At 39.3% G+C, this 25,391-nt stretch overlaps 1 protein-coding gene across 1 annotated transcript in view; it reads left to right on the top strand.

Moving 5' to 3' along the window:
• LOC120556497 (CUB and sushi domain-containing protein 1-like) overlaps positions 1 to 25,391 on the top strand; it is a 348,428-nt gene that overhangs the window by 49,100 nt on the left and 273,937 nt on the right. Inside the window, exon 3 of the mRNA XM_039796142.1 lies at positions 5,268 to 5,380. Coding sequence (XP_039652076.1) covers positions 5,268 to 5,380 — 113 coding nt within the window. The remainder of the gene's footprint in view (positions 1 to 5,267; positions 5,381 to 25,391) is intronic.

Below are 25,391 nucleotides of genomic sequence, written 5' to 3'. Positions count from 1 at the left end.
GACCAGGCAATTCTTTGTCTGGTTGAGAAAAATAGAAGGTGCACTGAAAATGCAGCACACAGCCTGAAAAAGTAGACAATGTCACACTGCCAAAGAAAGAAATAGCAATCAAATGCAATCCATGCAGAATCACGAAAAATATATAGGGCCCTATTTCAACGATCTAAGTGCACGGCGTGAAGCGCTTGGCGCAGGGTGTGTACAAATCCACTTTTGCTAGTTTAATGGTGGAAAAAAGGGTCCATGCGCCAGGTGCATGGTTCAAAAGGGTTGTACTTAGTGTCTTAAAACCCTCAGAGCCCTACGATGTCGTCCACGACGTCACACGGCACCTCCGATTAAAAGTTTGATAATTTAATGAAAGTTTTATTGATTTTCTTACCGTTTTTTCCTGCGAAAAGCTAACGAGCTAGCCATCACGGGGGTGTCTTTGTTGCCTTCGTAGCCTTTACAGAAGGTTTTATATCCAGCCTGGAACCTGGCCTCTTTTCGGAGTTGTTCAGCAATAAATCCAAACGCTTACATCCAAGATTTATCCACGTTATGTCCATAATTTATCACGTTTGCGGTCATTTCTGCTGCTAGCTCACTGCTAGCTGCAATTTTGAATATCCCATGATGCTTTGCAAGAATGTGTTTGCGTTTTTCAACCAATGGGAAGGCAGGCACACAAAGAGTATATAGCGGAAAAGAGAGAAATCCGAGCGAGAACAAAGAGTAAAGTGAAAAAGAGAGATAACTACGGTCTATGGCCATTCTACAGAGAACAATGGCGTCACTGTTTAGATATTTGGGATACATTTGGGCCTTTTTTTGAAGAAATGTAAATAGTTTGTCATTTATATGAGTTATAATGTTCATTATGTTTATTTTTGCACTGGATGACTCCAAATATATAGGACAACACAAATGCTTGTGTAGCATTGCTGTGTGTGTAATATCAATAAATTTGACATTATTATTTAGATTACTGGCAAAAGCGTCGTTTTTTTTGAAAAAAATTATATATTTTGTCAACTGTATAAGTTATAATGTTTATTTCTTCACAGTTCGACACCCAATACATATGGGAACTGTTTTAGACAGGAGATTGGCTTAGCTTTTATTGTTCTGTGTGTGATATCAATAAATATCTGTGAGATTAATTTTCCGTTTTATTTATTTATTTGTTTTTAAGGTCATACAACCTTTTTTTACATTCAATTGACCTCACTACAGCACAACTATTCTAATAGCCCAGTTTTTCCTGAAAAAAATGATGTACACTGATTGACTATAGACAAAAGGGTTGATGTTTTACAAGCTTTTTTAGACAATAAAACCAGACGGACAAGGAATTGTAAAAATGGCCTCAGGTTCCTGGACGTTAATTAATCATAAGTGTGGGCGTAACATGCAATAAACCAATAAGAGTGTCATCAGGCTCCTTCCTACCTCACAGACCTGCTCCACTGCCACAATCCCCCGTAACCTCCGCTCCTCTGACGCAAACCTCCTCTCCCCACCACCCAGGACCAAGCACCGTACCTGGGGTGACAGAGCTTTCACCATTGCAGCCCTCTCCCTCTGGAACTCCCTACCCATACACATCCGTGACTGTACTGACCTGGACACATTCAAATCAAAACACACCTCTTCAGATTAGCACATACAATAGTCTTACATTTCTCACCTGAAAAACTGGTTTTATTGTTTTTAATTGCTTTTAATATGCTTGTTTTATGTGTTGGTTTTATTGCTCATCTGTTTTTAATGTGCTTAATGTGCTGGTTTTATTATAGTGTCTTTGAGTACCATGTAAAGCGCTATATAAATAAAATGTTATTATTATTATTATTATTATTATTATTATTATTATTTCCCATTCCCTTTAAAAGCCAGGCACGTTTGTACCTTGGCACATTGCTATTATGATGGCGTATTTATTAAGCACAAAGGAGAGATTTTCAGGAGAAGGAAGTGATCATATCATAATACTATTTCACATTGTAATATTTTTATTTTTAATCTTCTGCGTGCTTGTGTGCTGCTGCGCTCCCCTGTGTGCCTAGGCGCATTTTACTAATGCGCTGTTAAAATAACAATGAAATGCTGCGTTATTGACTTCAGACCAGTTTTTTGTTGGTCAATGGCACGATCACTTTCCCTTGCCTCAAGATAGCAATATGCCAAGAATGCACCTGAACACGGATTTAAACTAGCGAAGACACTTGCGTTGGGCTTTGCGCTGTGCTGCGCCGGGAGCAAGATAGGGCCCATAATATGAAATAGAAAGCTCAAACTTTTATGAAACGGGGTGGATGAGGGACTTATAGAGACTGTCCTCCCCTGAAAAACAGTCTAATAGTCCTGCAATAAAATCCTACCATCAGGAAGGATATACTGTTCAGTTTTAGTTTAAACTGTTTTAGTGGTGTTTATGTTTCTATTTTATTTTGTATTAGTGTTAGATGTACCTAATAAACTGACGACTGAGTATATTTAGCTAAAAAACAGATTAACTGTAATAACACACAGAGCTACAATTGAAAATGTTAGTCAGAATAGAATAATATACTCAATTGAATGAATTGCTAACAAAAAAAAGTTTTAATCAATCCAACTTGACACATCGTCAACTCAAATATGTACTGCACAATACAATACAATACAATGTATTAATGAATCATAATAATCATAGGTTTCCCTGGCTGTTTCTTGCATTTACTCACAGAAATTGCAAAACTATTAGCATGTACTGATATATACAGCGCACAATATTTAATTAGCCACAGGGACCAGAGTGCTTTGTCTTAAAACCAAAATAACCCAGAAGTTTGATTAATGGCTCAGTAATCGAACTTCATACAAATTAAACAAAGACATTTGAGCTGGCAGACATTGCTGTGGCTAAGTAAATTAAAAATCTTATTTACACTTATCATAGGCAAAAGCAAAGCCCTTCACCACCTTCTCGCTTCTCCTTTTGTCTCCGTTCTGTCCTTCCATTTCCTCTGTCTCCTCTCTTCCCTCCATCTCTCTTTCTGTTTGTGGCTTTTTGTGTGCTCCCTTCATCCGTCTTGTCTGTCCTTTGTGTCCTTGCTTTAAGGCCAGAGAATTAAAAATATTCATTTTTCACCGTGCTCTGTTGTCCCTGTCCTCTGTGGTTAAATATTTGTTTGGCCATCCACCTTTCTCTCTCTTTCTCCAAACCTTTTTGCCTCTTTTCCACTTTCTCAATTTCATTTTCTCCTTTAGTGTTTCAGCCCAGCCCACGTCTCTGTTGACCTAGCTGACCTTTCAAATGATGAAAAATGAATTGTAGAAAAAGACTGCAATAACACAGAAACCAGAGTCATTGGCGCCACTGCCTTGATTACATTAGCACTTAAATCCGGTTTTAATGTCTTTCGCTTTCCCCACTACTTTCATTCTCTTTGGTTTGGTCTCTCCTAACATTTCATTGTTGCATAATTTTGTGGGTAGAGAACAGGACAATTGATTGTTTCCAAACTTGTGTCCAATCATTGTTCTCCTGATTTAGGTACTGTTTATCAAGAGCTACTTAACTCTGCACTTCAGTTTGCTCGCTTTTATGGACACTCAAAAGTAAAATGGTGTCAATTAATAATATTAATTTCCTGCTCTGCTTGCACAGCGGCATAATTACATGTAAATATAAAAATGATGCATAGCATAAATAACAAAAAAGAAAAAGCAATTTAATAAATGCTATTATCTGTTAATTCCCATTTTTGTCGCTGCTTATCCAGGCTTGATAGCAGTGGCAGCAAGAAAATCAAGGTAGCCCAGGAGTTCCTCTTCTCAGCTATGTTCTGCAGCTCTTCATGGGGGATACCCAGGTGTTCAGCTATCCACAGGCATTCTGACCAGATTCTCGAATTACCTCAACTGTCTCTTTTAAATACAAAAAAGGAGTGGTTCTAGTGGTATTCTGTAGATCTACCGAAACCATGGCAACTTTACCTTCAAGATCTCAATATACTTGAAGGCATTCATTCGGGACACCAACTTGCTCCCAGCTCAGAGTTACCATATCAAGCAGAGCACCATGACCTCAGACGTGTTGCTAATCCTCATATAGGTCTAACCATTTACCCTCAGCTGCAAACCAGCCCAGTGTGCATTGCAGGTAATGGCTTGATAAAGCCAACAGAACTACGTCATCTTCATTTCCAATTTTCCACTTATTTCTTTGGCTGCACCTAGAAATGGTGCCCATTAAAGTCGCAAACAAAACAGGTGACATCCACAAAAAAGAAAGCACACATTACAACTGTTTTTATTTAGTAAATACCTTTGCTGCCTCTTAAATTTAAGATTTAGCTTTTGACATATGATGCTAAGCTTTTGTGGAACTAAAGATGATTAACTTAAGCAGCATCTTTGTCTACTATGTCTAATGATGTGTTTGGACACTGTCTACTTCATCTATATACTATATACTTCAAAAGTGCAGCAAGTTCAGTTATTAAGCTCATTTCATGCCAGAACTTCCAGTCATAACCGTATGAATATCAGACATTAGTTCTCCATTGTATGTTTCTTAATGATATAAAAGCTTACAGCTACATTATTTTGGCTTCCTCATCTACATGTAGGCAATTCAATACACTATTCATCTCTTTGAATTTCAGCTCTTTCAATTGTGTTATTTGTTCCTTTCCCAATCCTCACTATTCTCCTCCCCAAAGAATCAAACACGCTGTTTCAACTCAACCTCCGGTGTAATCAAGAGCTCACCTCTCTGTATCAGAGTCAAACCACACCTAACTTTTCCTATCACATTAGTTCGGGTGACTGTTCTAGTGTAAATTCTTAAATTACAGTTTGCTTTTATATTGTGTTTTCGTTCTGTATTTTTAGAGTGTCTGAGCTCACGACATGGTTGGTTATCATGAATAGTGGATCTTGTGCACTGCACTATAGCTCAGTGACGCATTAAATTCATACAATTTATTTTTAGAGAGTGGGAAAATCACTCCATTTACTCTATTTTTATTCAATAAGGAAGAGAGCAGGAAACCTGAAAGTAGCGTGAAGTCAGGAAAACACAAAAGAGAAGGGCTTGGAGGGACCAGATCTCAGGGATCTTTATGGCTTCAGGGCTGTGGGCCTTAATATTAACACTGAACACAAATGTTTTTTTCTTCTTTTTTATATTTTTCAGGTTTAATGTATTTTGCTGTATTTTTTGTTTATGCTTTTAGAACTCAACGGTTGCATCTGTGTTTCAACCGTTTTTTCGTTTTTCTTTTGTTTTTCAGGTTGTCAGGATTCATGCTGCCCTCCCCTATAGTCAGCAGTGGATCCATATTGGCCTTGTGGTTTACCACAGACTTTGCTGTCAGTGCACAGGGCTTCAAAGCTGTATACGAAGGTAAGGCAATGTGTGAGTGTGCATAGTGATGTATGAGTGCTGGTCATGATGCACAGACAATTTCTGAGTATAGTGATGACAAATGTTACCTGCAAAGCGAAGTGTGTTGGAAGATTTTGTACATGACATTGAGTTTTAAGAACATTGTAAAGTATTCACAACAAGCGATCTATTTAGAAATCATTATTGTTTATGACAAAGTATTCAAATGAAAGGATTGTTGCTTCAGAGTGACTTTGATGACATCCGTGGAGCTGATGGCAATGTTCCACTCTTTGGTTGCAGTGGCTGTTGATTAGTGGTAATATTTTGGGAATATAACTCCATATAATATCTTACATACTACATATTCTGTAGTCATGTATTCTTATTTCTGCACTGAGAGGTCCATGTTCACATCAGTGCTTACTGTGTTGACTTCCTGGCTGCATGTTGTTTTGCTGTGAGTCTTACGCGTGTTATGAACGTGGTATACAAGACTGCTCTATGTCTGCATGTCTGTTGGGATGCGACACAAATGCTTAGCCTGACCTTTTGAAGATGCCACACACACACACACACACACACACACACGCACCACACACACACACACACACAGAGAGTTCCATTACGCTTGCATAACAGTTCATCTATGAGTCATGAACTTTAAATATCAAAGACAAACTCTAGAGACCAGATATATACGCTTAATCCCCTGTGTGTATATTTGTCTGTATGTCTGTGTGTGTGTGTGTGTTTCATCTGTATCTGTCTGTGTATACTGTATATTGTTGTCTACATTGTTGTATGTGCGTGTGTGTGTGTGTGTGTGTGTGTGTGTGTGTGTGTGTGTGTGTGTAGTCCTGGATGTGTGCCATTTGTGTGTTTGTGAATGTTAAAAGCAAACCTGACAGCCATTAAACCTTTTTCCAGGAAGTACTTTGTCTTTATTTTTGTTCTTTCCATTGTTCCATTTCACATCTGTGGGGACCCTTAAGTGTGTTTGTTGCCTCAGGAGGGACTGTGATTGTGTGTGTGTGTGTGTGTGTGTGTGTGTGTGTGTGTGTGTGTGTGTGTGTCTGTGTGTGTGTGTCTGTGTGTGTGTGTCTGTGTGTATACAACTGACAGGTCTCTGCTAATGTTCTGCTTTTTTCTATGCTTTGTTTTGCACTGATGTCCTAGACTTTAAACATTGATTCATGTGTGTGTGTGTGTGTGTGTGTGTGTGTGTGTGTACGTGTATTGTGAATGCTTGTGTGTGTCTAAAGGAAATGGCATTCATGAATCAAAACAAGGAATGACATTTATTAGATGTTTAGTTTTTTGTGTATATATGAGATCAGTAATCATTCCTGGTATGTGCAAGTTCCAACTAACTGCTTAGCTGTCTACTTTATATGCCCTTAAACATTACTGTTTTTAAAAAAAAATCTAGACAAATATGAGAAGAAACAAGGAAACGAATATAAATAGATGTATATTGCTGATTTGATCGTGTAAGGTTGATGTAAGATGTCGGTCGTCTCACAGCATGGTATCAGAGGGAAGATAAACTGTGACACTTCACACTGTGGGTTTGTTACATGTGCAATTATACATAAAAAGAAACATTTTGAGGCAAAGCTAATCTAGTTACATTGTTCAAAGGATTGAATTTCTCAAATGAGAAACAAACAATTACCACAAACCACATCCTTTGGCACATGTACTGTAATGCAATTTTCCAAGACAAAGTCATTGTGCATTAAAAAGGTAATTGCATGTGTAATATAACACATTGAGAGATCAAATATTAATCAGTTGCACATCTCAATTTGCCAGATGATTTCAGAGAGAGTGCTAGTGACACTGCAGCTTAAACCACACTGTAAAGATAACACTCAGAAATTCCTGTTAACTCAAATCACTACTCAAGACCAAGAGCACTAATGCCAAACTAAGACTTTTTCACTTGTTAAACAAAGACACCTCTCAGCTGTCTGCTCAATTTAAAAAGCCTGTAAAGCACAGCTATGATTGTAATCCAAAACAGATTCACCATTCAACTCTAATTTGGAATGCTTGTTATAATCTGCAGAGTTAGATGTTAAACGTTTGTTTTCACCCTATCAAGAAAAATAGTGAGGCCACCTACAATGGGAGGATCCTGAATTAAATGTTTGATTTGGATATTACGTTAGCAGAGTTCATGATCAGTCAACAGAAAGTTTTACTGTGCATATCAACCTTTGTGCTCTTTATCTGTCTGTCTCTTTATCTGTCTGTCTCTCTCTCTGTTATGCTATGTGATCAGAAGACCCTTCACAAATCTTGCATAAATTGCTTATGTGAATACAAAGTTAAAAACTGATCATAAGAACACATGGGTGGTGATAGGTAACAGGGTCAGGAACTTTAATTCATAACCATTTGAGATGACGGCGAACACATCACTGTATAGGACCAAAGTCCATGAGGGCTCAGCCCACAGGTCCAGCAGGGGGACCTTTGGATTCACTCATACATTGTTGTAGTCTACAAATCAATATATAGTCAGTGCCTGTGAACTTGCCTGTGAAATCTGTTGTTCATAGTTTTGTTCTCTCTGTAGTAAATCAACATTTTATGAGGCTTCAGTCTTTTTATTAGGGTTTTTATTCTAAAAGACACATTCTCTGAGTTTAAAACCATACTCATATCCCAAAACCTCTTACTAGTTTTCTGTTTCTGTATCAAATTTCCCTGAGGAATAAAAAAGAAGACACAAAATAAATCATTTCACTGAACTATGTGAGCAAATTTAGCCAAATAACTGATTTGCAAAAAATGAAGAAATATAGTATTCAAAGTAATCAGACAATCATCATCTTCTTTTCATCTTCTCGCTGTTTCTCTCCTCACCTCTTTTTTCTCTCCCTCCTTGCTATCCTCTCCTCTCCCCACCTTTTCTCTGCTTCTTCTCATTGAAACAAATTCACACTAACAAAGAATCTATTCAGCCCTGTCTTTTTTATTGTCCTTAATAACCTATCTCTCCTGTCTGTCTGTCAGCCCCTCTCTGTTAACAAATCTTTTCTCTGTTCTATCCTTTTATTAAAGGAAACGAAATTGAACTATCTGTCTGAACACATAGCTAACTGATAAGACCCCAGTCACCCAAAAGAGGGATGGATGGAGAAAGAGAAAGAGATATAGAGGGTGGGTCAAATTAAGCTATAAGTGGTGGAAAGCGAAGCCTTGCTGATAAAAAAAGCAAGTTTGCAAACCAGCTCTGCAAGACAAGATAATCATCAATTAATTTCCCCTGAAGCTGAAAGAGAGAGAGAGAGAAGAGAGAAAGAGAGAGAAAGAGAGAGAGAGAGAGAGAGGTGTGGAGAGAGATGACTAGGAAAACGAGGGAGGAGTAAATAAACACAGACATGTCTGTATTTCTAGTTTCTTGTCTTCACTTTCTTGTTCAGCTAACAAGAAAATAATTCAAAGTGATTCACTCATCTTTTATTAACAGTGGTGTTTTGATGGTATTATGCATTTCCATGCATCAGGGGCCTGGATGAAACCTGGTGAATGCAGGGTTTTCATTTTTTTGGTTCACAGTGGTGGCTGAACTGTCATGAAACATCAGTAGTCAGTAAATTGACAAAAAAGGGGTCAAACTTCTTTCAGATGTAGGATGTGCAGTATGCGATTTTTGGAGTAAGAGATTGTTGATATTTGAACTCAACACCCAAACAAATACACCCCTCCCATCAGTGCTATCTATGACTCTATCTATCTATCTATTGGCCCACTTGTGTGTCTTTCATATGAACACTGGCCATTCACATCCTTGGTCTTTGACTGACCGCCCCACAGAGAGGAGAGAGATCACATGATTGGCCCACTGATTTGTCTCTCATCTGAACAATGGCCAAGAGGGAGCACATTTAAGTCCCGCCCCCACCGGTGGCGAAAATAACTCCACAAAGTGCAGCTAAAAACATGAGATTGAAGCATGTCAAATGTTTTTTTTTAGCACACTTTGCCTACCAGAGAGGACAAGTTAGTTGTTAGTAAGCTAATCTTAGCTATGTTTTAGCATGCTAAGGCACTTGCAAATATAATACTATAGCTTTCTGATTTATCCACATTCCACTATAACACAAGTTGCCTAACATTACTGTGTACAAAATGCAGCTTTAGCTTAACTTACAGACTTGTCACTTGTTACAAGACATATTGATGACACCCAGGCTCTATCCTCAACCTTAAGCCATCTTGCCATCAGGAGCCAGGCAGCCTTTTGACTCAGTGAGTATATTATCATACTCTCTTACTTACCACTCAGATAAGTGAGAGTATTAGGGTTCAAAAATAATGAATGTTCAAGCAAATCTACCAGCCACTTGCACCATTTACCAGCATTTGGCTAGTAGAGAACAGAGATGGAGAGGTGTGTGTGTGTGTGTGTGTGTGTGTGTGTGTGTGTGTGTGTGTGTGTGTGTGTGTGTGTGTGTGTGTGTGTGTGTGTGTGTGTGTGTGTGTGTGTGTGTGTGTGTGTGTGTGTGTGTGTGTGTGTGTGTGAAATAGAGAGATTATTGACTCCCAGCAGCACCTTTAACTTTAAGACTAAGTATTCAAAGTCTCAACCGAACACACACCGAACACAAACTCTCTCTCTCTCGCTCTCTCTATCTCTAAGAGAAAGAGGCCGAGTGAACGTTTTTCAGTCCCTAGGCTAGCTGCAGTTTCCTCTTCTGTTGAGGGACATCTGTGAAAAACACGACTTGGAAAGCCTTTAAAGGGACTGCACATTAAACACAGGCACACACACACACATACAGGCTCAAGCACAAACATATGCACACAAATGCATACGTGGCTGTTGGAGATTACATAGGGATCACGATGGAAAAGTAGTAGTGGGGGAATAAAGATAAGATGTAAATACAGAAGAGAAGAGGAACGAAAAAGAGAGGCAGACTTGTGTGGGCACATGTTCCAATGCATGTGTGTTTTTTTTTTCTTCTAATTTCTTGTTGTTATGGCAATACTCAACCATGTCGCCATGTATAGGTTATTATGGGGTGTCACTTTTACACTGCATTACAACATGTAATGTGTGAGTAGCCCATGCCTGAATGTGTGTATATCTGTAAAATTGCAGGAAGTTCATCCCCTTTGGTGTTGGCATTTCCACCGTGTCTCTTTCGATCCCTCCCTCTCTCTCCCTCTCTCTGCTGTGTAGACTGGTGTAGAATCCATTAGGAACACTTCTAGGAGCTTCCAAATCTTGCTGACTTGATGCAAGGCTTTGTGCAGACTGTGGCAAGAGCCCCGTAGCCACCAACCACTGGACGTGATGCAAAAAGATCGCAGCCTCCTGCTCTGGGATTTTGGGTCCTTAGACATGATGTTACACATAAGAAAGATTTATTCATCTAGAGCTTTTTCCGATGCCTGGAGCCAGATAGTTTTCTTAGTGGTGCCTTTATTTCACAGAGTTTCGCCTTGCTAAATCTCAGAGGGCTGCAAATGGCCATTGCAGAAAATTGCACTACTGTAGATGGGAGTTGTGACATAATATGAATATAAACTATGGCATGTTGACTGACAAACAATTATTTGGAGGAGTGATTTTCAAATATAAGGTTTCGGATAGTTTTTTGATTAAAAAGTCATGATTGATAGATAGATAGATAGATAGATAGATAGATAGATAGATAGATAGATAGATAGATAGATAGATAGATAGATAGATAGATAGATAGATAGAACATAACTTTAAATCTTGTGTTTACCAAAAATGTGCTCATAGGTTTCTTGGAAATACTAAAAAATATATGACTAATCAACTAAATAAATCTTTGTTGACTAAAAGCAAAACAACCAATTAATCAACTAAGATTGGGCAGCACAACCCCATATTTTGCCAGCGGCTAAGACTCATTCACATCAGAAGTGAGACATGGGCGTTTCCCAATATGTGTTCTTCTATTGACTTGTGTGCTTGTGTCCCTGTGAAACGTCATCTCGTGTTGCCAAAGTACTGTCCCAATACACAAGTTCGCATTTCGCCAAGAACAGTTAAAATTCCTGGATGTATTCTTGACACGCCCATTTACCGAGGATACATCGGTTGGTAACTTGTATGAACTTCGCAGCACCTGTATCCCAACATTCATTTCGGCATTCAATGATGATTGGATTTCCAGTACACAGACAGCCCAAAAACATTTTAGGCGAGAAATGAACGGTTTATATTTCGAATATAGGCAGTCTTGCGAAAATCTTTGCCAAATTGACAATTTGCTCCAAAGTTTTCGGAGTTTTCGGAGCTCCATAAAATGACGCGGCCGCCAGCTTGCGCCTGCCGGGGCCGCATGCTCGGCGCTCGGACAGTCACACTCGGAGATCCCGCTGTAAGACGGAGGTCTTTTAGACCGGTCCCGTAAATAAGAGGCTTTTATTTCGCCGTTTCGGATCGTTTGTTTAAATATCACAACACATGTGGTTAACTGTCTTTTCGGAGTTAAACTCAACAAGCACACACACACACACACACACACACACACACACACACACACACACACACACACACACACACACACACACACACACACACACACACAGCGCAGCAGGCAGAGGAGAGATATACCATAGATAGACTGTATATTATTAGTCTATGAGATATACCCGTTTCTTTTCGGGAGACTTGTTTAAATTATGCCATAGGCTATAGCCTACATTATATTTTGTATTTAGTTCATATTTTTGGTGTATTTGTTTTCTGATTTATTAGAAGTTGAGTTTCAGTCTGTATGATAAATGAACAGTTGTACATAAAGTGGTAACATGCTATGACATGTTATGTAGACTAAAGGGGAGACACCAACCTTTATAATTTGAATTTCTAATTTCCATCTCCCTGGGCATATACAGTGCACTACAATAATATAGAAATGATAATTCCACATAACACTAATAGGAACACATAGGACACACCAGTGCATATGCCTATTTATTTGTTTAATTTAAACTGACTTAAACTTATATGCTAATAATAGTAGGGATCACGTTCCACTCTTTTGAATAAGTAAGGGGTGTTTGAGCTAAACCATAAACAATAAAATTAAAGCTCAATTAGTTTTATTTTTCAAATAGTTTCAATAGTTGTAGCATTATGAGGTTTTCTTGTCCGGAGATTGTTTTAATATAAAGTGGTTATATTGTTGTGGTTTTTATATCTAGCTGGTATTTTGGAGCCTTGCAGGTAGCCTCTGTGCTGGGAGTGTTGAGCAATAACAGGAAGAACGCATCGTCTCAAACTGTTAACAGCGTTTTCTGTGCTTGTGAACTTGCGAGTTAATTCTTCCAAGAACAACCAGTAAGAACGTTCTCCCCAAGAACACAAGTCTGTACTTTGCATTCTTGGTATTGAGAAACGCCCATTGTGTGCATCCATCTGTAAGCTCAAAGAGAAACTTGGGAGCGGGAGGGTGGGGGGCACCATTAATAAGTTAAAAACATTTTGTGATCAAAAGGACTTCCTGTGAAGGTTACACTTTACACAGTGCTCCGGCAAAGAAAGCAATAAACTCGGAGCATAAAAAAAATAAAAGGAGTGTTAGTTAGGTTGCTGTGTGTTTTGTCACACTTGATCAAATGGAAGAGTGTATGTTCAATGAGATGGATGAGCGACACACGTCAGAAATGCTTTCTGTGTTGATTGCCCTTTTAATGTTCACATTATTGTGTTTTAAATCGCAACCTGAATTTATTCCTAACTGCCTGCTGTCACGATCTCAGACTCAGGACAAAGAATAAAATCCAAATGTTTTGAATGAAGGTTCTTGTCAGGTGAACACAAGTCAAAAACAGTATCAAAAACAAGGTAGAGTCCAACAGGTAAAAAACACAGGAGAGCAAAGGAGAGTGGTGCCAAAGGCAGTGTCAAAAATACTGGAAAAACTCAGGAGACTTCTAGTTAAACTGTTAAAACAAACTTAGTAGTACAAAAGCCCAGAAGATCAACATTACAGGAGACAAACACTGGAAGCTCTGGCAAAGCACTGCACGACAATACCATATGCCATGTAGAGACCAGACAACGACTGGAGAGGGTTTTTGTAGATGGGTTAACAAGCTGAAACAGGCAACAGGTGAGGAGTGCTAATAGGCTGGGGATAGTGAACGGTGATACTGATTGAGTGGAGAATGGGTAGTGGGTGTGGCTGAGAGAGAGCCCAATGCCGGTGCGACACCTGCTCCATCCCACATTGCATGTTGCACTTCTATATCCATTTTTTACCACATTCCGTACTTTGTTTTTGTACTGAAATCTTGACTGTTATAATTTCCATGTTTGAATGACAGACCAGCCTGTTGGGTTCCAAAGTAAAATCCAGTCGGCCAGCTTGCTAAATAAAAGAACAATCTACACAAAGCTGCAGGAGGTTCAGTTATCAAGGTTCAGAGATCATCAACCAATGTGCTCAAGCTGTTTTTGTGTATCCAGAAAGATACATTTATTTTTGATATATACAACCTGATTTTACCATCTGCTCACAAGCAACAGTGGCTTAAAGCAGTGTTGACTTGCACACATCATTCCTTTTCACTCATTGTTTCCTAAACTTCACACCATCTTAGTAGTTTAATTAACAGTAATCATCAGCTACATTTGTGTCCGCATATGTTTCGTCTGTACACACTGTTTTTGCTGATGTAGGAAAACGCCTGTGTTCTATGTTTAGCATTTCTAGATTCACAATAATAACTGCTTTCATTAGGTCAGAGAATTATTGAGCTTGTAGATTTGGCAACACCAACATAGACTCAGTTTATCTGAGTGAAAGTTAGAGGGTAAACAAGTCTCAGTCATTCCAAAGGCAAATAAATTAATTTGGATTTCCTTTTGATTAGCTTGTTGAGGAAATGGGTTACGTGTATACTGATGAAATGGGTTATATATACATGTAAAATATAAGCATTTTGAAGTGGAAATGCTTTAGATGACTGAAATTAATGGGCTTGGTGTAAAAATAATGTGATGATAATTGCTTTGATGTATATAACAGGATGTCTTAAAGTAGAGCACACTTGCACACTTACTGTACATGAAAACACATAATTTTAGAAAATATAAGATTACAATATCCCTTCATATCTTAAGTGGAAATTATGCTGCAACCAACTGAGACGAATAATACATTAAACATAGAAAATGTAATTTCCTACCTTTTTAGAAAAAAAGTGTTTCAGCTGGATTTCAATGATTATGATTACCACTGACATTTACTGCATTCCCCTGTTACCAGTACATAGTCTATTTTAGCTCTCTATCGACCTGTTATCCCCAGGTCCTATCATTATCTGTGTGCCCTTCATTGAGAATAATAGGTTGGCGAGTTTGGTCAAAGCCAATGGATTCAGCAGGGAAGCTTCTTAGAGCAAACACAGCAAATCATTAAAGGAAGGAAGGACTACTGGTGAATTTGTCAACTTGGATAGTCAGGTGCTGCTACATATTTGTGTGTGTGTGTGTGTGTGTGTGTGTGTGTGTGTGTGTGTGTGTGTACTGGAGAGATAAAGCGAGTGAAAGAGTGATAGCAAGAGTGAGAGACGGTGAGAGAGGAAAGGGAGAAGCAGTCCGTTACACCATTAACCCATATTGACTGGAACACCATAGGAAGCTCTTCACTGTGGGAGTGTGTTGTATAACGCTGTTGTTACTGACGCCAGCAGTAGTCAGCTACATCGATCGAAGCAGCAATGTCAACTATCCTGCTGTGTTGTGTGTGTGTGTGTGTGTGTGTGTGTGTGTGTGTGTGTGTGTGTGTGTGTGTGTCCATGGTGGGGTAGCAGAGATGTGTTCAAGGGTGATACCACTGTCATAAAAGTGTGTGATCGGAGCCAAGAAATACTCTATCTCTCTCTCACAAACACACACACACTTGTAGTGAGTGTGTAATCAACTTCCCACTATGTAGCTATAAGTCAGTATGAGATAAGTGGTTTGAGCTTAGCACCCTTTATGTGCCATTTTCAGTCCGTTTGGGGTAACTGGACTCTAAGCACAGTAACTACAGGAGGAAGTGGGATATGTGCTCACACTCACACCTGGAAAATGTTCAGCACATCCACAGTGTTGTGTTGTTGGCTACTGGACAGCTCTTCTTGAGCAGCTAAAGATTTTGGACCACAGTCAGAGTTTGCGTTAGGCGTGTATAAGAAAGAGTTTCTGCCAAAACTGTCATTAACATTCACACACATTTATTTTAGCATTCACACCTCTGGCTTATCTGAAGATTCAGATAGCTATTCAGACTTGGGAAACTATATGGTGCAAAATCCACTCCAGGAAAATGTTGTAACAACACTGTTTTTGCATGTGATGTATTGCAGTAAAGCTTTCCTTATAATCTTTAATGTATTCAGCAGGCTGTATACCCTAATGGACCTTTTTCACAGCAGACATTTTGACTTGTCATTGTAGGAAAAGCACAGCTGAAATTGATACCCTTAATGATGGCTCAGTTCCATCAAGTGTCCCAGTAAGCTATTTCAGTGAGTCAGCATGAACAATACCAGGACCTCTCCTAAGTGGAATGCAGCCATCATTAATGGTTTTGAATACACCTGTGCTTTTCCTACTATGACATGTCAACATGTCTGCCGTGAAAAAGGTCTATAGGTAACTATGAATGGTGCAGAACATATATATTATATATAACTACAACCCTCTAACTACAACCCTCTAACTCTTATATAATGTGTGTTCATTCAAAATGTAGCCATCCATTGATGTTATTTTTTATCCAGCATCCAAGTCTCCTTGCAATTATTAGTCCATTCAGATTTGACAAGAAGGCCTTGATCCCTACGTTTTTTTGGTTTTATTTGCTTTTCCTTGTTGGCAGAGTAGGAGCACATGCAACTGCTTTATAATTTAGCCTTAAATTATCACTTATTGTGCAAAAAGGAAATTAAATCCATTAAATCAACCACAATAAATGATATAGTCATTCTTAGGATAAAGGTTATTAGCACTTGTACTACTACTACTACTGTTTGTTATGTTTGTCTTATGTAACATAAGGAATGCAAGGACAGTAAAACTATAGAAATTCTAAAGGATTATATATTTTATTATATGGAATTACTGAAAATGCACATTATGAATACTTTTAAAAGGATTCTCTACATGTGTTTGAGAAACCTTTGATGGAAATCTTCAGGCAAAACTTCTCAACTCATAAAGTCCGGAGACATCACATGACCATGTTATATTTTCCAGGTATTAGCAGGTGGTCATCTATCCCTGATTACTGCAACGTGTAAATAATGGGGGCCCATCTTTAATTCCATTAAACCCATCTTTAATTGCCATTAAACACTTAAGTCGATGATTCATGAAGAATGCTATGTAAGGCTACAGATGCTGTAGTGTAATGGTTTTCCTGCTCAATATTGTACTGGAAATAGTGTTTTCAAAGTCACACAGACACATACTGTAGCTTATATGTTAAACCAAGGTCTGACGGCCAGATGTAGAAAATGTGAATCACACATGGAAAGGGATTTAATGATACACACATTTATGGATATTATGGACCATCATGTACAGTCTTATTACACCACACTTTGTGCATTTGGTGTTCACATTGCTGACATCAACAGTTAATGCTACATTCAGTGAACTTCAGAATTTTAATACTTTGAGATTTATAAAGTATGGATTTTATCTAATAATTTGACATTCGGACCCCCCAAGTTTAGATTTTCTTATGGGAGTCCCTTATCTTTTATGTCACACCAGTTACAATTCAATGCAGTTCAATTTCACTTTAATAATAACCAAATGGGAATTGATGGGCAGAGATAAAAGATTTCTGTATTTTCATATCTGTGACCCCATTTTATCCTCTGTGTTTTTTCCCTGATGATAAGCAGAGCTTTAAAATCTGTGTGAAAATCGTCAGGACAGAAAGTGCTCGCTTACTGTCATTTAAGCTACGCTCTGTCTGACTCTGAGTCATGCTTTCAGTTTTTCTCTAACTCTGGTTCTTTCTCCCACCTTAAATTTTTAACACATCAGTTCCATCCAAGGCCAAGAGGCCGATTATTGTCATCAAATTCGGGTTGTCTTGTAATATGGTTCCAGTGAATATTTATATAAATTTTTTTACAACTTGGACATTCCTCTCTTGAAAAATGTACTTTTTTTCTGTCTTGTGTTTTTTAAAGTCTTAGTCAAGACCTGATACAGGGTTACAGATGAGCGATAGTCGAGATGGAGATTTCTTTTCATTCCTATACCAAGTATAATACTGATACTTGAGTGTAATAGCCTTTTTGATGTCTATTAAAAAGGAGAAACCTTTGTACTTTCTAAAAGTCAAATAGGATATCAAAAGGTATAATCACAAGCTTACTCAGACTTCTGACTGCTACAATTCCAAAAAACATACTGTATTTTCAACAAATGTTTTTCAACATTTACCCTTTCCAGGAGTTACTTTTTACATCATATTACCTGGAAGTTTTGATAATCAAATACCGAGACACTTTACAGATAGAGTAGGTCGAGACCACACTCTATAATTTACAAAGCCCCAACAATTGCAGTAATTCCCTAATGAGCAAGCAGTGCGACCAGTGCGACAGTGGCGAGGAAAAACTCCCTCTTGGGAAGAAACCTCGGACAGACCCAGGCTCTTGGTAGGCGGTGTCTGACGGTGCCGGTTGGGGATGCGATGAACAGTGGCGATAATAGTCACATTAATAATGGAACAGTGACTTCAAATGGTAGTCGTAGTAGTTAATGTCATATCAAGGCGCTGCAGGGCGTTACAGGATGTAGCGTGGCCCAGCAGAGCATGGATGGACGTAGCAGGAAGTAGCAGGGTTTAGCAGGACGCAGGATGACATTGCAGGGCACCGCTGAGCTCGGCAGGGAGTGCAGCAGGACCACGGCGACAGCTGCAACCAGGATCTTGGTGCCAACGTTCTCCAAGGAAATACGCTGGGGGAAAAAACATAAGGACTCCGGGCAGTAAACTCCCCAGAAGCTAGGATTAATAACAAGCATTTCTGGAACGGGATACACACAAATGGTAATAGAAAGGGAGAGGAGAGAGCAGCTCAGTGTGTCAAAGGAAGGAAGTCCCCCGGCAGTCTAGAACTATAACAGCGTAACTAAGAGAGACAGGTCATAAGGAGAGGTGGCCTGTTCGGGCTTGAAACTCTCCCCTGACGGATCGGGCTGTGCTGGCCTGCCTCCCTCTACTTTTGTTATATATTATTAATCTAACAATTATGAAGAGAAGCAGGTGGGCCAGTTAGGTGGACACTGCAACTCCTCACTCCCTAACTATAAGCTTTATCAAATAGGAGAGTTTTAAGTTCATTCTTGAATGTGGTGACAGTTTCTGCCCCCTGAACCCAGATTGGGAGCTGGTTCCATAGGAGAGGAGCCTGATAACTAAAAGCTCTGGCTCCCATTCTACTTTTAGAGACTCTAGGTACCACAAGTAACTCTGCAACTCTGGGAGCGCAGTGCCCTAGTGGGACAATAAGGTATTAGGAACTCTTCTAGATATGATGGTGCTTGACCATTTAGAGCTTTGTAGGTCAGGAGAAGGATTTTAAATTCAATCCTGGATTTTACAGGAAGCCAATGCAGAGAAGCTAATACAGGATAAATATGATTTCTTTTCTTAGTTCTTGTGAAAACACGTGCTGCAGCATTCTGGATCAGCTGGAGAGTCTTAAGGGACTTATTTGAGCAACCTGACAGTAGGGAATTACAATAGTCCAGCCTGGAAGTAACGAATGCATGGACTAGTTTTTCAGCATCGTTTTGAGACAGGATATTCCTAATTTTGGCAATGTTACGAAGATGGAAAAAGGCTGTTCTTGAGGTTTGTTTTAGATGGGCGTTAAAGGATATATCCTGATCAAAAATAACCCCTAGATTTTTGACAGTAGTGCTGGAGGCCAGGGCAATACCATCCAGAGTAGCTAAGTCTTTAGATAATGAGGTTCGGAGGTGTTTAGGGCCCAGCACAATAACTTCAGTTTTGTTAGAGTTTAACATCAGAAAATTATAGGTCATCCAGGATTTTATATCTTTAATACACGCTTGAAGTTTAGCTAGCTGATTGGTTTCGTCGGATTTGATTGACAAGTATAATTGGGTGTCATCCGCATAACAGTGAAAGTTAATTGAGTGTTTCCTAATAATATTACCAAGAGGAAGCATATATAAGGAGAATAAAATTGGTCCAAGCACTGAGCCTTGTGGAACGCCATGGCTAACTTTAGCGTACTTGGAGGATTCATCGTTAACATTAACAAATTGAGATCGATCAGAGAAATAGGACTTAAACCAGCTTAGAGCGATTCAGTGTTCCAATCTCTGTAACAGGATTGTATGGTCAATAGTGTCAAATGCAGCACTAAGATCTAGTAGAACAAGAATGGAGACAAGTCCTTTGTCTGCAGCAGTTAGAAGGTCATTAGTCATTTTCACTTTCTAGGTTTCGCGAGATTTGTTTTAATTTGCGAGTTTGGGAGTTATACCAAGGTGCTAGTTTTGCATTATAGATATGTTTCACTTATTTTTACCCTCAATGATATGTTTGATGAGTACATTTTCTCAAAGAGGTTTCATGTTCATATTTCACGAAAGGCTGTGTTCTCCTTTAGAAGAAGTGTGCAGTTCCTTTTTTATGTCAATATCAGCTTTTGTAAAAATGGTCTTGAAACAGCAACTATTGATAAAACTGGGGTGATCATTTTCAGTCTGTGATAACAATAATGTTGTAATAATTACAAAAGCACGTTGGTCTTACAGGAAACTGCAAAAGTGTGTACATAAAATAAAAAATGAAATTCCAAATAGCACGTTCTCCTGAATGCAGAATGAATTTCTGAGTGCAGTTCAGAGAGGGTTTTGGAAGTCTGCATATTTTATTAAGATTAAATGCAGCTCTCACCTGAAGCTGAACTGGACATCTCTCTAAAGTTTTTTGTGCTTTTTGTTGGACTGTCCTGTTTGGTTTTTGTGCTTGTGGCTCTCTATATACATGTAATTATAAGGCAGTTTCACACCACATCGTAATAGAATTTTACTTCTACAGTAGTAATCAGTGTAGTAACCCTGATTTTCACTTCATCTTCCATGTCCTGCAGATAGTGTAACAGAAACCAAGAGTAAAACTTGATATCCTCATGCCAGACAGTTATTAGTGAATGTGAATAAACAAATGGACAAATTGAATTGAGTTCAGTCAGAGGCTGAGCCGAACACACAAACACAGGCACACTCCCAACCAGGGCCGTAGATATAGACAGTGCAGGCGGTGCAGTTGCACTGGGGCCCATGGGGTGGGGGGGCCATAGAAAGAGCGGACCCTCAAACAATGTGTTGGGCGGGGAATGGGTCCTTGAGAGTGATTCAGATTGCCACCTCGGAAATACATCTGTGTTCATAGAACTCATGTTAAATTAAAAACAGTACCATTTCCTATATATGCTTTCATTTTACGTCATCTGTTGCCTTTATGTAGGAGTTCAATCATGAAAAATGCCTTATGTTAAAGTTAGCTGTCATTTCAGCACCACAGTGAAATAGACAGCTCCCATGTATGTAACATATATTCAAAACAAAACCATAAATCAGGCATTAGTGAGAGCGAGAACGGCAGGCGATGAGTGACGTCAGTGCCTGAGTGGTGAAGCAAGAGAAGAAAGGGACCGCCAGTGAGTGGTCTCGGACTTTAGCGTAGCGGTTGTGTAAGGGAAAAGCGAGAGGAAAAGAGATAGCAAAGACAATGTAAATTGAGTTAACAGTAAACAACAAGCTTCTTAAGACACGTTGGCTTCATCTGTTGCCGGTGACCCGGTGGAGTTCAAAACTTGTCAATATGGACATGCTGTACATCGTTTGAATGGTAAAATTCTCTGCAATTCAATCATTCAGTTAATTTTACTGAAATCATAAGCACCAAAGCATTATTCATAATCTTAGTGCTCATGCTATTGAAAAAATAATAAGAAAAAAAGGACAAAATGATGACCTAAACGTCAATCCCCGTCCATTCCTGGCTTATTTATATTCCTCTAGTCTGTAAGTGTCCGCAGATCAAAAGGATAACAAGGGTTTTTCAAAAGAATTAATCCAGGTAAGTTTTTGTCATAACCACGCGACTTACTGTCGCATAGTAGAGGAATTACCGTACAGTACAGGAGAAGCTTGCAGGCAGTTTCGACTTACATTAGCTGTTTAAGTTTAATTACTAATGTTAACTAGCATTTTAGTTAGAAATAACTAGCCTGTGCCTATGTTATCTCCTTACATATACCTGCGCTCTCCGTCACAGTTCACAAATTTTAACATGAACTAGTTCAGTTCATAGTTCATACTTCAACATTTTGAACTAAGTTCACAGTTCCAAAAATGAACTAGTTCATAGTTCTTTTTTCCATATGTTGCTGCGAGCTATTATTATTAATATATATATATAATTATTACCACAGCCCATATAGAACCACAGACAGCAATTATTTTATCAGTTTTAAGACTGAAACTATGCGTCAGATTTCATTTTCATATCCAATCAGTTCTATGTGCCGTTTCAGGTTTGCTGTGGATGTGACTGAAGTGCGGATTTTCTTTTTGAAAGCCGGTGGGCAAAGTTTACACAGAAATGTAAGATTTTTCCCATCCTCACCGACCTTGTCATAAAACTTGTTTAAATGATCATACGAAGCCTCCTTGCTGCTTCGCCGCCTCCATGCTGCTTTTTGTTTTGATGACGCATGGGGCGTGCGACACTGGTGGCTGGTGTTGCCAGATTGGGTGTTTTTTCCACTACATATGAAGGCCTGTTTACGGTGTGTTTTAGCCAGGTTTATGCCTGGAAGGCTCTATAGAAATCTGGCACCCTATTGAACGAAGTTAAACTGAGAGAGCGTGCCGTTCACAGACACCAGAATGACTAGGCTCTGTCAGTACCCGATCCGTTCCACCTGCACAATCCGTTCTGCGCATGTGCAAGATGACACGTATGCCATGACGTAGGCGCAGTTGATAATGCTGCGTTCATTCCACCACCACCTTGGAATAACTGCACCGCTTCCACCTGCACGATCCGTTCTGCGCATGCGCAAGATGTTCACACGCTAGCCTACCAGCTAACGTTAGTTAGCTAATATAGCTAATTCGGCGGACCGCTAGGTGATTATAGCGGTCTGCCGTAGCTTCCCCCGGAAGCTAATGCTAGTTTAGCTAACGGTTAATTCGGCGGACCGCTAGGTGATTATAGCGTCTGCCGTTAGCCTCCACCGGAAGTTAACGTTAGTTTAGCTAACGCTTAATTTGGCTAACCGACTTTAGCTGCATTGCAGCAGGTTCGCCTTTTACGCCTTAACGTACAATCTACTCAATACTTGTCTTTATTGTTATTACTGTAATGTCTTAATTTAGCTGTAGCTTCCTTTTCCCATTAAGTTTAACTTAACGTTATTTTAGACTGAATCTAGCTGCAGAAACAACCGTAACCAGTGGGGCGGTGCCTGTTATTTCGAGGTGGCATGAACGCAGCATTATCATCTGCGCCTACGTCATGGCATACGTGTCATCTTGCACATGCGCAGAACGGATTGTGCAGGTGGAACGGATCGGGTACTGACAGGCTCGTTCGAGATGAGCCAGATCTGCGCAGAATCGATCACCGGCGATCGGCCCAATGCATGCCGGTTAGATTTGTGTCCGACTTGATCCCGACTTGCTCTGACGTCATGCACACGTGGGCAACGATAATCTCACGAGACCAAAGGGGGCGCGCAGTTCTGAGACGCAGGTAGCGTAGTGTGCTTTTCACCAACTGCAAGAGCCGCGGGGACGCAGGTGGACCCAGGGCATGCTGGGAAACGCCGGCCTCTCAGCTGATCAAACAGCTGATTGGTTCAGAATCGACTCAACATGATGACGTTTTATATAAACTTTTTATTGATTTTCAATCGGAGGGATTTTAACTGTGATTTGTCTGATTTAAAAGCTTATTCTGTACAGAACACATGTTGTGTGGCTGATAGTTGTGTTTAAAAGTCAGAGAGACTAAATCTGTTCAGATTACGGATCATCTACAGTCTGTTGTTTATTAAAATCAGCAACAGATCGCATGTAGAGAATTTTGACAGCTACTTTGTCATAATAAAAACAACTGGAGACTGTGTAGGAGCTGATATAGGGGTCTGATAACATTTTATTAAATCGGAATCGGACCACCGTGTTTCTGTCACTTCCTGTTCAGCCTGAAGGCTGCTGGAGTCAGCTGGAAAACTGTCCGACTTGAGAGCGGACTTTTGTCACCGCCCCCTGCTGCTGCCGCCTGCTCTCGTCTACTTTACAGGCGAGGCGCAGTTCATCTCGAACGAGCCTAATGAGTTCACAGTAACATTCATTAGGCAGTAATACAGTAGGTTCAGTTCACGTTCGCCCAAAATATGAACGAGTTCATGAACTATCGTTCAATGAACGCGTTCAGGCGCAACACTGGCTACCAGAAGACTTACAACTTTCAGACAGGTTGCTCACGTCACATTTACGTCTTCAAGCTCAGTTAGAGGTTGCGCAATAACACTCAGCCATCACCGGAAAAGTGCTTCTAATATCCTTCACTGGTCTCCGTCCAGAGCAACGGGATCTGTTGGTCGATTTTTTTAACTGTCTATGGTCAATACGCTGAGACATCTCTCTGAGCAGCCATCTTAGAAAAAGCTATCATTGGCTATCAACACATCAATCATCGCAATTGTAGCCAATCACATTCCCTTTCCAACGGTATATAGAATGATAAGAACATTCAATGGGAGCCACTCCAAATTAATGTGCAACAGAGCTAAGTCCCGCCTCCCAGAGCCAGCAGGCACATACATGTGATTTATGAGAATAAATATGTTTTGATAGGTTTGAATGAATGTAAAAAGGTTTTATAAGTAATTTTAAGTCTTTATTATGTTTTTTTCTAATAGCATAGAAGTGAGTAAAAGCATTTAGCAAAATGTTGTCATTTGGAGAGGTTTTGGCACACCAGTGATACCTGTAATACCAAATATTGAAAACTCCCTATCTCCAATTAGGTTAGGACTAGAGTTCTGAAACTTTATAGAGACAAGGTGTAGAAGTTATGTGTTGTGTTCTGCATAGTGTGGCAAAAAGTATGTTTTAGTTATTTTTTTTCCAAAAATTACGTTTTTTTTTAGACTGGACCAAAATAACTATTTTGAACCATGTTTGAACTGCCGTAGTGTATGTTGTGTTTTAATCACATGCTAATCAAGCACATTTAAAGAAACTAGAAGAATTTAGGTTTCAAATGAAGCCTCATACATGCATTTTGGCCTTGCAGTTCTTCTGTTATAAGCTTTTCCCTTTGGGAAAGGGAAATAGACGAAAATCAAGCAAAAAGAGGTGAACACAAAGTACTATAAATACAAAAGCTTAAAGAAAGACACCAATAATGTCTTTTCCAGTGACACTTTCTTTGTGTTTTCTTATTGTATTTTTGTCCCATTTCTGACTGGTCCCAAATTCAATGACATAATTTCACAAGCTGTTAATACAAGTGTGTGGTGTACACTGAAAGAGATCATTCAGAGGACAGGAACAGCACCTTGGTCTCCCAAGTTCTATAACTCTCAAAGCAAAGCAAACTGTACACTGCAGCAGTTAACACTTAACTCAGAGATCAGATCAATCCTTTTCAGCTGTTTTGGTCAAAAAGTCAGATCTTGCTTGTTGGCCTTTGCCACATTAAGTTATTCTGTAAGTTATTCACTTCATCAACTGTGTTTGTGTATGTGTGGTTTCCTTATTTGCAGGAGATGTATACTAGCACACATAATATTGTACACAGTTATATCTGATGTGCATAGTTACTGACAGAAACAGTAGAGGAAAAAAGCCTCCAAACATATTTAATGAGAAATGAGAACAGAGGATGTAAATAAGTAGAAGATGAGAGCAGAACTGAGAAACAAAGGTGCATCAATAAGCAAGAGA

Source organism: Perca fluviatilis, chromosome 3, assembly GCF_010015445.1.
Source record: "Perca fluviatilis chromosome 3, GENO_Pfluv_1.0, whole genome shotgun sequence".
NCBI lineage: Eukaryota > Metazoa > Chordata > Actinopteri > Perciformes > Percidae > Perca > Perca fluviatilis.
The sequence above is the reverse complement of the archived record's forward strand: the minus strand, read 5'-3'. Positions and strand labels throughout refer to the sequence as shown.